The 14621-nt window shown below is 34.9% G+C and overlaps 1 protein-coding gene across 5 annotated transcripts in view; it reads left to right on the forward strand.

Moving 5' to 3' along the window:
- LOC136026262 (trafficking protein particle complex subunit 4-like) overlaps positions 1-7442 on the forward strand; it is a 152451-nt gene extending 145009 nt beyond the window's left edge. For all 5 annotated transcript variants that reach the window (XM_065702649.1, XM_065702645.1, XM_065702646.1 and 2 more), the window contains exons 2-4: positions 361-561; positions 2188-2466; positions 7121-7442. In XM_065702649.1, coding sequence (XP_065558721.1) covers positions 387-561; positions 2188-2466; positions 7121-7320 — 654 coding nt within the window. In that variant the 5' untranslated portion in view covers positions 361-386 and the 3' untranslated portion in view covers positions 7321-7442. The remainder of the gene's footprint in view (positions 1-360; positions 562-2187; positions 2467-7120) is intronic.
- Positions 7443-14621: the final 7179 nt, after the last annotated feature.

The following is a 14621-nucleotide window of genomic DNA, read 5'->3' on the forward strand; positions in this document are numbered from 1 at the left end:
TTATTCATTTTTTCCCCTTTGGTGATTGTATCGACCCAGTGGTCCTAGACTATTGGGAGAGGGAAATCTTGGGAAGGCAAGCAGAAAGCGTGGGCGAAAGCATAGGATGGGTGGCCCCCAATCCCCCATTACACTTCCTGGCTGAAGGACCATGAAAAAGAGATCAGTACTGCCAGTAGGGACTGTAAAGTCCAATGCATTTTTCCTAACCTTCCTTTACCTTACTATGTTTTGAGACCTCAGAATTAATTCCTTTCTTGCATATACTGGATGCCTAAGCAACAACTTTGGATATGCACAGCACAATTTGCTCAACTTCTTGATATACTTCTACTTTTACTAACTTTATTATCTTTCTAGGCTGAAAGTTGTGTTATTGCTTCACAATGGCTGTCTATAGTGTTTACATCCTGTCAAGATACGGAAGTTTAATTTTCAACTATGACCACAATCATTCACAGCATGTATTGGAAAGAAACTTTGAATATCCTTTGCCATTTAAGTTTGGCATTGTTGACTCAAGATGCTGTGTTATTTTTGGTGAAAGAGATGGGATTGAAGGTGTGTTGTATTTTAAATCTTAGATGGTAACTGTCACTATATGTACAAAAAAAAAACCTAAAAATGAGAAATAATTGAAAGTTAGCCAGACAATTTTAGCAGTAAAGAATGAATCGAAAAAGAGGAAGAGTTGCTCCTCTTCCCCTTAAAGTACATGGAATACTTACCTTAAAATTCCTAGAATTGCATATTCAGTAAGATAAGGTGGTTTGAGCCCCCTGTAGGCCTGTCAAGGTTAAGGTCAGCCTTCCAAATTTTGCCACCAGTCAGCAGTGGCCCAGCTTTTGTCAAATCGTTTCTCCAAGGCTTCTGGGTTTTGGGACTAGGCAGCTGCTTAAGAGAGGCTGTTCAACAGTGGAACAGAATGGACTGCAAAAAACTGTTACCTGATGCAATAGGGGACCGTCAGCTTCTCAGATTACCATCTTGTAGTATTTGAGAGGGATTTGGAAAACGTTTCCTAAAAGATCATTTCCTAGCAACTTCTAAGTTTTTATAACATCTTCTCTTTTCCTGCAGTACACTGAAGTTGAGAGTCTAAGTTATTTTGAGAGTCTTTTTGATTTTCCTAAAAAAATGACTACCTCAAAATTTTGATTGGGGCTGGTAGAGGGGGGAGGGCAACTAAGAAGGGTTTGAAAGGGGGTTTGGTTGCCATCCAATTACTTTTGACTTATTGATAATAACCGGGTATGCGTGATGGCTTTGAAAGAGTATGAGTCCAACATTGGCTCATAGGTAAATATACACCATGAAAAAAAAACAAAAAACACACACACACAAAAGAAAGCGTCATCCGTTAAGAAAGTATGCTACCGACTTTTTTTTTACATGACTTTGCAGATCTGTTTTTACCACACCAACCTTCTTCTACTCCTGCAAAGTCGTTTATATTTGAGTTTTGCAACTCCAAAAACGTAAGAAAATTCGGTGAAGTATAGTAAAAATATAAAAATTATTGGAAAAGTCTTAGTATTCGGGTTGGGGAATGGGTACAAAGCTCCGATCCTTGTGCAAGTGCATATTACCTTTGTAATAAATCAATATAAACACATTTTTCTCTAGCAGGGATACAGTTACTTAATGTTTACGAGGTAAAGACAAGATCTTTCGATAGTCATCTTAAAATTACAAATAGAAGCTCTTTTCCATATAGACACAAAATCTAGGATTGAATACTAAATCTGTCGAGTATTCAGGTAGAAGGGACACCTACAGAGGAAGGACAGCTTGACACTAACTGCTGTTATTTCACACTATTATTTCTTCTTTTTATCCTCATTGGTGTTATCAATTTTCTAATGCAATCTAAAATTTGGCAAACTGTTTATTGCCTAGAATATATCATTTTGCTATCTTGCTAACAGGGCGTATCTGCATTTTCAAATTCATATAAAATAGTGAAAACACGGATTTTCAAGCGGTCGTGGCCGAGTGGTTAAGGCGTCTGCCTAAACACACGGATTTTAAGCTTTTAGCGTGAAGTTTTTTGGCTGGGGACTTAGTCTAAGAAAATATCTGTAAAAATTTAAGAAATTTGACAAGTTCACAAAATTTTAGGAAAAGCTGTAGCAAAGAATACATGTTTGTCAACGGGAATTTTAATCGAGAAAACTTTCATTACAGTTGGACATGTTGTCACTGAAGTAAACAAGCACATTGTAGATGGCTCCACTCTAAGTGATGGCACCAAAGTTCTCGATTATTTAGAAGAGAAGACGAATTATCCAATTACTGTGAAATTTGAGAGGAAGACGTTAACAACAAATGAAAAGCTGATTTTAACTAGCATGTTCCATCCTATGTTTGACATAGCTAGCCAACTCAGCCCTGAACCTGGTAGCTCAGGTATTGAGGTCGTGGAAGCTGAAAGTTTTAAGCTGCATTGCTTTCAAAGCTTAACGGGTAAGTTCACATCTGCAGGCTTTTGCTGAGACTTGTCCGAAGACCCTCTCCTTAATTCAGCTTGAAAAAAAAACTCGTTTAACTAAACAGTTTAATCTGAATCGCTTTCAAAGCTTAGCGGGTCAGTTTATACCAGCAAATTTTGGTGAGACATGTCTTAGGACCCACTCCTCATTCAATTTTTTTTTCTAGTAAGAACTCATTTAGTTCAAAATTTTAAGCTACAGTACACTCCTTTCAAAGCTCAACGGGTAAGTTCATTCCTGCAGGCTTTTTGTCAGACCTGTCCGAGGACCATCTCCTGACTCCAACTTTAAAAATAAAACTAAGAACTTGTTTAGCTATAAATTTTAAGCTGCATTGTTTTCGAAGACTTAAAGAGTAAGTCCCTGCCTGCAGGCTTTCGCTGAAAGGTTTCATCGCTACAACTTTTACAAAAAAAGCGCTTTCAAAGCTTAACGGATAAGTTTATGCTTGCAGGCTTTCGCTGAAACCCTCCTCACTCAAAGTTTTTTAACAGTAAGAAATCCTTAAAAAAATGAAACTCCACGCTAATAGTCACACATTAGCAAAATTAAACACAAAGGTTAAACCCCCTCCCCCCCCCATGACACGTCCAAGGGTCTAATTTCCTGAAAACAAATGCAAAAAAAACACAATATTAGAATTTTGGCTGTTTTTACGAAAAATTAACTTTTTGACACATTAACCCCCTCAAACTGTTCTAAAAATTTATCATCCCCATTCCAAAGGTAAAAACTGGCAAATGAAAAATAGAAGTGATTAAAAATCTCATGACTGTTACAGGATGAGTCATATCATTTAAAATTGAGATTTTCCAACCCTCTGGACAATATTCAGAACAGCACTTCGTCTGAAAATTCTGGACAATATTTGGAACAAAACCCTCTGGACAATATTTAGTCTAATGATTAGGCGAAAAGCATTTCAGACAACTGACATAAGAAAGGAACAAATCATTGTTTTCTTTTGTAAAAAAAACAAACATGTTACTTTGCAGCATTACCTCCTAGAGCTAGAAAAATTCAAACAAACTTAGTTCTATTTAATAAAAAAATTAGATTTTCATTAAACGCTGGGAATTTTTTCTCGTTAAACTGTATAGATTCTGGTTTCAAAGTTATTTTGATTAAAGTTTTTGATTGTTTGTGACATTTCTTTAACAGTGAAAAACTCAACAAAGTACTAAATTACAACCTTGTTTGATTTGAAAAACACAACTCAAATGAATCATTACAAGAAAAAAACACACACACAGACACACCCACACACACACACACACATACCGAAACTATGTGAAGAGCAAGACAAAAGAGCAAGCTGCTGAACGAAGCATTCAAGAACAAGAGAAAGAAAGGGAGGTGAACCTAGTTGACAACTCTAGTAAAAAAAGAGCTAGATAGACTTGAGGAACCATTGCAAGAAAAGTGGACCTCTGACAAGCAAAAACGAGCAATTGTTAGTTCCCTCTTGAAAGACGCCATCGATCGCTTACAGAGTGCGGTGGGTTCCAATGTTTGTCAATTTCCCTTTGTCAATTTCCTACTAGAGTGCCATAAAAACACGATAAGACGAAAAACAAAACAGGTGAAAAAGAGAAAGCGGAAAAGGACATACAAAATAGGAAGTTGAACCTGATAATCATGTTAACCAATCTATCAAAGAAGTCGAAGAAGTGAATGAGTTAGCTTGCAAGCTGAAGTTATATAGATAGTTTTTACTAATTACTAGTCTTGAATTTGCTTTTTTTTAAGTAAACATAACTGAAAGTTCAAACAAAAAAGAAAATGGAGAAACAAAAACAACTGACCATCTCCAGGGAAAATGAGTTCTTTCCAAGGCTCATGAATATGACGATTCTTAGGGTGACTTGGCCACCATTTCTAATTCACGAGACAATGAGTGTTTTGACAATGAATAGCAATCAAAATCACCCTATCCAGATCGTTTTTTTATGCGAGAATATCCCAAGATACAAATTTTCCCGAAAAAATACGGAGCCATTTTCGAGAACATACATAAATACACAATTATTACTTACTTATATATATATATATATATATATATATATATATATATATATATATATATATATATATATATATATATATATATATATATATATATATATATATATATATATATATATATATATATATATATATATATATCTCCTACACCGGCAGCAATTTTTCAAGTCTTGGTCTTTCATTAAGTTTTTTTTTATAATAATAAAAAACTTTCCGAAAAAGAAGTTTTTCAAAGAAAAATAAAGGCCATATTGAACTTGAGATCAGCAGAAATAAATTCCTATTCCAATTCAAACTTAAAACGACCAGAAATTCCTATTAAAGAATAAATGAACCCCCCCCCCCCCGAAAAAAACAATAGCAAAACAAACATACAACAGGCACTGACATAAATGAATATATAAATCTTAACGAGTAAAACTTCAATTGAATATACAAGTAAAGACCAAAACGAACAAAAATCACTACAAACAAGAATTTGGCGACTACCCCCTTGTCTAACTGTAAGAGTCTAAAGTCTACTAAGTCATTTGGGCTTTGCCGAAAACGAATTATATTTACAAATATTTATATTTGTGCTTATTACAACACTGAAAATAAAAATAAATATTACAGCGAAACAAAATCTTGAACTTATGAGTTTTCAGCAATTAATATCATTATATATCAAATATCCAGTTTAATTTTGTTAGTTCTTGGAGTGTTCAAGACACATATGGTTTTCACTACTGATAAGAGTCTGGCTACTGCCTTTTCCCTAACCGTAAAATTCTAAAACCTACTGCGTAACTGAAAACGAATTATATTACAAATATTGTCTTTTGTGTTTATTACATAATTTAAAATGGAAATTAGCGAAACAAAATCTTGAACTGATGAGTTATCAGCTATTAATATCATTATATATCAAATATTCAGTTTAATTTAATTTGTTCTTTCTAAGATTGTTCAAGACATATATAGTTTTCAGTAAAGCGTCAATGACGAAGTAGGTTTTGAATTTTGCAGTTAAGGAAGGAGGTAGTAGCAATACTCTTGTTTGTAGTGGTTTTTGTTCGTCGTTTTAAGCTTGATTTGTATATTCATTTGTGTGTTTGTTTTCTATGATTGCTTATTTAATTTCTGTTCGTTTTGGGTTTCATTTATTGTTTAATAACAACTTCTGGTCATTTTGAGTTTGAATTGCTATAGGTTATTTATCTTCTCATCTTAAGCAGATATATAATATAACCTTTACTTTTCTTTGAAACACTTCTTTATGGGATATTTTTTTTAAATTGATTTCTATTCGTTTTCTCAACATCAAAGTATCAAAACTAATATCAAAGTAACAGTATCAAAGTAATTAAGTATCGAAGTAAAAGGAGCATCAACGTAAACAACGTAAAAAAACAATCAGCAACTTGCAAAACTTACAGATATTGCCCAGGGGGCTGGGGGGGGGGTCGACCCGGGAAGCATAAATAGTTGGGCTCTGGACTACTTTGAACAAAATGGCTGTCTCGAAATTTTGACCAGATATATTTGGGGAAAAGGGGTGGGTGGGTGGCCCTTTGATCATTCTTAAACAAGGAACAAGAACCTTCAACTTCCAATCGAATGGGGCCCCTCTATTGCTAATACAATCACCCAGGGAAGTATCTAGGATTTTTCGGGGAAAGAGGGTTCAAAAAGATTTTTACTGGTGGTGGGGTTACAAAAAAACTTTAAAAAACGCATCAAAAATTGGTTTATTTTCATTTTTGTTACATTTTACCGACTTGGACAAGCATTGCGGGGGGGGGGGATGTTCAAACCCCCTAACCCTCCCTACCTCTCGGATAAGTTCTTGCGACGACCTCTTCCACAAAAACTTTACATAATAACATTTGGGGACATGCATAAGTTACAGCTCTTGCCCCGGGGGCTGTGGGGGATATGTCAACCCCTGATTTATAGTCATTTGAGTTTTCGACTATTTTGAACAAAATGGCTATTTCAAGGTTTTGATCGGATGTCTTTGGGGAAAAGAGAGTGTAGGGGGGAGGGCTAGTTGCCCTCCGGTCTCTTTTGAATCTTAAAAAAGGGAACAAGAATTTTCAATATCCAATCAAGTGAGTCAATCAAGTAATTTGGATCAGACGAAAAGATGACGTGAGGGGGGGGGGGTAATCCCCTCCGGTCACTTTTAACTTTTAGAAAGGGCACTTCCGAACTTCCGATTTTCAATCTAATGAGCCCCCTCCGAAGTTCATGAGAGTAGCTCCAGCATTTTTATTGGGAAGAGGGGGCAAGAGCAGTCCATATCCGAATAGTCAAGGGGTATGGGCTATAAAATAGCTATTTTCTCCAAATTGTTGGCGGGGGTAAACTTGTGGCCATAAACTTGGAAAACTGGAACTTCGATTGGAAACAAAAAGACTGACGCAATAGCGTTGCCTCTGATTAATGAAGCGAAAAAAACGAGAGTAATTCTTGTTTTTTTTGTATCGAACTTTCGACTTTTTGGGGGAAGGCGAAAAAAGATAGTTTTAAGTTGCGACATTGTAAAGTAAACTGTAGTCTATTGTGTTTTATGGTCTTATTTGGCTTATAATAAATTAATTATTATTATTCTTTTTTAGGGGTTAAGTTTATTATACTTGCCGATCATCAAGCTATTGGAGTGGACAATCTCTTGCGAAAGATCTATGAAATGTATTCAGATTATGCTTTGAAAAATCCTTTCTATTCAATGGACATGCCGATTCGCTGTGAATTATTTGACATGCATTTACATAGCGTCTTAGAACAAATGGACCGACTAGGCAGTGTTTCAATCTAAGTGTTTTCTGGTTAAAAAAAAAAAAAAATTCTTGGATTTCTGGCTAGAGTACAATTCAATTTAACGGAATTTCAAACTAATCTTGAACTCAATGTTTGTAATAAAGAGGGAAAAAACCGGAAGACTGACACCTTTTTCGCCCCGTGTTTCTAGGACTAACCATGCAATTAATTTCTTCATTTAGAGTGTTTGTATCAATCCTTCGAACTCTATCCATTCTACATTAGTTTTTAATTGAGATATGACATTTTTTTATGGACTTTCAAACATAAACAAAACTTAGGAATAGCCCAAGGCTGACACTACCCCACGCTTAGTTTTTTACTAACATGCAGGGGTTTTGAAAAATTGCATCTAAATTCAGCATCAAATCACTTTAGGTCACTTAGACTTAAAAAGGGTGACCGGGTAAAAACAGTTCACTCTTTACTAATTGTCCCCAAAAGGGCTCTTCGACAATCAAATCTGACTTTTTTAGGAGTGACGGTTTAAAAAAAATTATTACTATATCGCCACTTGGACCACTTGGTAGGTTTTTTAAATCTGACTTCCAAAACTGTTATCATTGAATCGTTTGAATTCGATTCTGAATCTTAAGTGAAAAGTTTACGTTCAATTAAAAACAAAAACAAATATATATTAGTATTTTACCTCAACATTCTACCATTTTTGGTATTTACCTCTAGGAAAAAAAGACATATGGCTGGGCATGCAAAATGTTATTTTCCTTGTTGCATAATGTAGAAGATTGTAATACTCCAACTAGAAAATTGAAATAGTGTACTTTTTATTTCAATTTAGTGCCATAATTTAGGGACATCTGGTTCTTTTTCAGGATTCTTAAAACTTTCTCCTCGTGCAAATTACTACTCATTTGAATTTGAATGAAAGGAAAGTCTTGAAATGAAAGAAACAAAATAAAAACTCAGAACGAATCTGAATTCTAAATGAAAGTTTTTTTTCCAAAATAGTAATACACAAGAAATATTTGTCACTAAACAGTTTCTAAAAAAAAACTTTTTTAAAATTTCGGTTACTACGGGCCCTTCTTTGCTCTCCGCTAGGTTCAAGCAAACATTGCAACTATAATCATCGTAATCCTTAGCAGCAATGCTTTTTAATCTTTCAAATATTTTTTCTGTTTCTAATCCCATTGGACTACTTTTCCTTAAATCAAAATAGGTTTGCTTTTCCAGGGCGAAGTGAAGCGTTGCAGAAACCCTGGGTTGGCTTCGCCGACACGTGTTGCGAGAGCGACACATTGATTTTGATTCTTCGTCATCGATTGCATGTTGCATTTGACAATCCGTAAAAACTCGGAAAAAGAGTTCGCCATTGATTGAACCCTGCATTTATAATCCCTCAAAATTTGAAAAGGGTTTGCCACGAGAAGAATTGAAAGAATCAACAACAATGAATAACAAATGATGGCACGGTCCTTAAAGATGGAATCAAAATACTCCGTATTTCTAAAACCAATTTTATTCTCTACTTCTGGATATCAAATCAATATTGATAGTTCTAAAATAATTCATGCTGAAAAGCTACTGCTTTACTTCCTTGCCCTAAAACATAAAACTTAACATAATTCATTTTTTAGTTCTAAAATAATAGAATACACGAGCTAAGGCAAAATAACTTTGCCTCAGCACAAAAGCCAGCTACTCGAGTGACGACTACTACTACTACTAACAATTCACTGCAGCATCAGTCCGTTTGAGGCCAACACAGTTACGCACCCTCCTCCTCCATCCCAATCTATTCAATGCCTCCTTTTAACACCTTCGGAAGAAGTTCCTATTTCTCTTAAATCTTTCCTTACTTCGTCCTCCCCCCCAGTTCGGGAACGACCTGCTTTTCCTTTGTCCCTAGACGGTTGGCCAACAAGGACAGTCTTCGGCAATCTGTCATCCTTCGGCCGCAGAACATGTTCTAGCCATCTCATCCTTTATCATTATAGCCATATAAAGCGGGATTGAACCACATTTTTCGCAAAGGCTGCTATTCGAGCTGCAGTCAGTCAGTCGAGTACCCAAAACAATCTGTAGGCGATTTCTCTAGAAAAAAAATCTAGCGAATTTTCCTCCGTTTCTTGGAGCGCCCACGTTTCAGAATCATACTTGACTACTGTCATCACTGTAGCTTCCGATAATTTAATCTTGGTTATCGAAACTAATGTTCTTATTCCTTCACACTTTTTTCAACTGTGGCAAGACACCCATAGTTATTGACGACGGCAACATAAACTCTTTGCTGTTAATTGTCAAACTACGTCATTGTGTTGTATTATTATATATGATTTTTGTGCAGCCATTTTCGTGAAGACGGATTTTCTCACCCTAGTATAGGGAACAAATAAACAGGTAGATCAATTAGACTAAGGATGTGACCCTTTCGTCCGTGAAAAGAAAATTATTTACAATTATTGTTTAACCCATGGTTTTCTAGAAAAGCGGTATCGTTATTTGGCTTAGTAATATAGCGTTGCAAAAGGTTGTCTATAAAAACCATTTGAGTAGGCTTCCTAGGGAACGTAAGGTGTCACTTTGACGTTAAATAGTGGTGCTGTCAGTTGCATGACGGCTGTCATACCTATGCTAAACAGTTGTGGAACGTTTTTCGTTTGTAACAGTGACTATTTTGTCTCAAACGATAATTATATTAGATTATTTACGGGATTTATATAAAAAAATACTTAACCTTCCTTAATCTTTCGCTTAGGGTGTATATCAACCCCTTGAATATATATAGTATCATTATGATAAGGGATAAAAAATTAAGAGAGAAGAAAAGAAAGAAAGAGAAAAAACAGCACTTACCTGGCTCCTGATCGCAGCAACCCTTCCTACCAACAATTAATTCCATGAGCACCACACCGAAAACTCATGCTTCCATCCAACAACAAAAGAGATTAATTGTGATTGGAAACGTGGAGTGGATTGGATGAGTGGAAACGTAACTTGGACAAGCAAAAATGATGAACAATTAATCGATTTTGTCAAAAATCATGAATTTTTTTTCATTATCAAATCAAAAGAGTATAGCCAAGCCCAGTATAGGCAAAATCTGCGGTACAATATCGGAATAACACTCCGAAAATCAGGTATGCATAGTACTAAAATTAGAACTGTGCAGTTGAAGAAAATCAAAGATGTTCCATTTAAAAAATGGAACTTTTAATGTCAATCAACTACATTATACGCTAAAATCTAGTCATACTTCGTATTGTATACGGTCACATCCCTTTCTGGGAAACCACAGGCTGGTAAAAGACGGCTGATTTTTACACTCATCCCTTGACGGCCACTAGAAAACAGCACAGCTATTCTAAGCTATTCCTGAACAATGAAAATGTACAGCTAGCGTATGGACTACCCAGTCGAAATTTCTTGATTAACTACTCCTTGGCTGGATTTTTATTACGCTCTTAGAACCAAAAATAAGTAAGTTGAAATCCTAACCAATCTCAAATGAATAGTGCGAATTTTGAATAGTGAATTTTGATATATATACACATACGTATATGTATACACACACACACACACGTATATATATATATATATATATATATATATATATATATATATATATATATATATATATATATATATATATATATATATATATATATATATATAAATAAAAATTGTTCCTATGGAAAATTTTCTAGGGGATGGGAGGGATTCCCATCCCATTTTTTTCTTAATTATTTTCTTACTATGTTTCTTATCCTCTGTTAGTCCGTTAATGATAAAACATAAGGTATTTTAACTAAATCTGCTTAATTTCTTCCTCTTTTTCCTTCCTTTTCTTTGCAAAATTGGAGGTAAGTTTTTTTTTTTACTCAAATGAGTCAATGATAGCACTTTTGGAAGTTAATTTAAGAATGACAAGCGGTCCGGGCAAATGAGAAGCAGAAAAATATTTGAGATTAAAGGGTATCACTTCAAAAAAAATTAAAATAAATAAAAAATTCAAAGAATCGCCTTTCAAGTGAACATAGTAAAGAGCGAACTGTCTTCCATGTACTGCTATTTCTACCCGGCCACTTCGTATGGAAAGGCTGGTCTCAAAAACATAAGATGGGAGCCATTAGATCTAAAACTAAAAGTTCTACTGCACTTTTTAAGAGTCCAAAGTGATCAGATCAAAATAAGATACAATTTTTCACAAACACTGTACGATAGCAATAATTTCGTAGGCCAGTATCAGCCTTGGGCTATTCATGTGTTTTATTTATTGGACGTTTGATAGAATATTGAATTACTATCTAATTTAAAAACTAATGCTAAATTGATAAAGTTCTAAGAATTGATATTAAGCTAAATACAAAAATTAGCTGGGCAGCTAGTTCATAGAAACACGGTTTAGAAACAGGGTTGCCAACTGGACAAATTTGATGTCAAAAGGACACATTTTAGAAATCTGGAGCATAAAATGAAATATTTACCAACTGGATACATATTTTGGTAAAAAATAAAAATAAATTGATTGACCTCAAACTTGTGCCTTTTTGTTTTTATTTTTCTATTTTTGAGCATCCAGGTTTTGCCAGAGATGTGGTAAGTAAAGGAAGTTCCGTGCTTTCCCACTATCTTTTTGTATGAATGTTTTATAAAGATTTTTTTTTCGTTATATTTGATGTTAACTGGCTGCTTTGAAAGAGGTTTACATAGCATCTTTTGTTCAATAATACAACCGAAAAAAAAAACCCTATAGTTTCTGAGATTTCAAGATGGACACATTTTAGGGAAAATGACATAAATTCATGAACCAAACAATTGGCAATCTGTTTGGAAAAGGTGTCAATCTTCACTTTTTTTCTTTTTGTTACACAACATTCAACGAGAAATTCATTTCAAATACAGTCAAGAAAATTGCTTGAACTTTTGAAAGCTAAGTTCAAAATGACAAGTGGTCCGAACGAATTAGAAACAGTAAAAACATTTCAAAGATTAAAAAGAGTTCCTGCTAATGATGTATGTCTTGATAGTAATAAGAAATACGATAATAAAACATTTGGAAATACAATTTTTCTATCAGAATTTTATTTAACTCTTTCAATCTTTATCTCTTAGGGCAGAACTGCAGCCTAAATCTAATCCTGTTTCTTTCTCTTGAAAGTTTAATTTTCCGCTATAAAAAAAAAAAAAAAAAAAAAAAAAAAAAAAAAAAAAAAAAAAAAAAACTCAAGGGAGACAATTCCCTTGGTGCTATCCAAAGAAACAGGCATAACTTTGTCAAGAGATAAAAATAGGAATAAATCAAGTGCTTGGGTGTGTGTGCGTGTACAGTAAAAAAAAAAACTAAAAAAGAGAAAAAATTAAAGCTAGAAACATTCATATTTATGAAAAATACTTGTGAAATCCTGAGAGTAATCGTATACGACCCGAGCTGTCAACCGTATCGAGGGACAAGAGGCGCAACTAGTTTTTAATATAAGAATGGGTTAGTTTTAAGAGTTACCGGAGCGGGAAGGAAATTTTGCAAATATCAAATTGAATTTTATTGAAAAACAGCGCCATTGATGGATCAATTTGTTGATTCCTCCGTTTCGTATTCTAAAAGTTCAGTAATTTCGAAAATATTAGCTTAATATATTTTAGAATAGAATTGTTTGACTTTCTTACTTGACTTGGATTCCCTGCCGAGCGCTGCTCGGCGTAGAGAGTGATATTTGCCACCTCCATCAGCTCCGGTCCACTGCGAGCGTTTGCGCTTCGTTCGATCTGATGTTTCTCAACTCCAAGAACTCGGACAGGCTGTCAGACCATCGTTTCTTTGGTCGTCCACAAGGTCACTTCCAACTGGCTTTCATAGGGTCAAAATCGAAGATCGTCTTTGCGGGTAAGTGCAGTGGCATTCGAAGCGGGTGTCCAAATCATCGTAAGGTGCGCTCGACTGCTTGGGTAGAAGACCGAGACTGCTTGGTGAGCTGCGGCAGCTTCTCCTTACTCACAAAATCAAGCCACCTAGGCCTTCGTTCTTTCTCAGGCTCTTCGTCTGGAATACATTGATGGCCTTTAGGTTTGCGGTTGATGCATGGCATGTCTCAGCTGCGTAAAAATTACAGATCTGATGAGGGCGTTGAAAATCCGCAGTTCAGTTGAACGACTAATGTTCGGTTTTCACCAAAGGTGACTGTTCAGCCTACCCAGTGCAGAAGAAGCTTTGGATATCCTTGCTTGCAGCTCGGGGAGAAGCGATCAGTCTGAGGAAATTATGGAGCCCAGGTAGGTGTTCCTTTGGACAACTTCAATGCCAGTTGTTCAGTCTATTCTTATAAAGCTATTCAGAAAGTAGGTTCTTTGATGCAGATGCATCCAGAGTTAAAACATTCCAGGTGACTAGTCAAAGCCCACTTTGGTCCAGAAGGTTTAGTTGACACGCAATGATCGAAATCTTAAAAGGAAGTCCAGATCCGAGGCTATTTTGCCACTTCGTGTAGCGCTTATTTCCAAATGGAGTGCTAAATAATTTCTCAGCTCTCTGATTCATATTTTAACCCGTTTTTCTCAACTCGCTGACTTTTTGTCGTCTTTTTTGTTTGTTTGTATGTAAATTTTTCAGCCATTTTACGGCCGCTTCCAAAGGTTCAATTAATTCCAAATTTTATCAGTATGTGCACTTCCGATGACAGTGAAGACTCCCCCTTATGTATAAGTAAAACAACATAAACGGATGATTGTGCACATCAAAAAGCTTAAAACAAACTCTATTAATAAAAGATTTGATAGCGTAGCGGTAGGAAGCACTTGCTGGTGACCGGGGTAACTTTGGTTCAAATCTTAGATTTCATAAATTTTCGTCATAGAGAAGACAAAAATTCGAATATAATGAATATAAATTAAAAATATAAAAAGAAAAAAATATAAAGAATATAATTTAAAAAACTCGAATTCGAAACGAATTAAAAAGTAGATTTTTTTTTCGTGAACATAAGTGAGAATGAGGGGGGATAAAACGGATTGAGCTTTATGACTTGATCTTTTTAACTCGTTATCCTTAACTCGTCATCTTTTTCAATTATGCATTTGTATCAAATATATATTTGTGGTACGTAAACCCCAAACCCTTTTAAACCCCTGATTTCAACTCATATTCATGGATTCTCGTGAAAAAAATTTCTTACTTGTTAGACCGTTTGAAAACGAGTTTTTATTTATTTTTATTTTTTGTACTTATATGTTTATGTATTTATATTTTGAAAAAAAGGTGACGAGTTAAGGATAACGAGTTAAAAAAACTTTCATTTAGAATTCAGATTCGTGAAAAAAAATTTCTTACTTTTTAGACCGTTT

This window comes from Artemia franciscana, chromosome 4 (assembly GCF_032884065.1).
Source record: "Artemia franciscana chromosome 4, ASM3288406v1, whole genome shotgun sequence".
In the NCBI taxonomy this organism is placed as follows: domain Eukaryota; kingdom Metazoa; phylum Arthropoda; class Branchiopoda; order Anostraca; family Artemiidae; genus Artemia; species Artemia franciscana.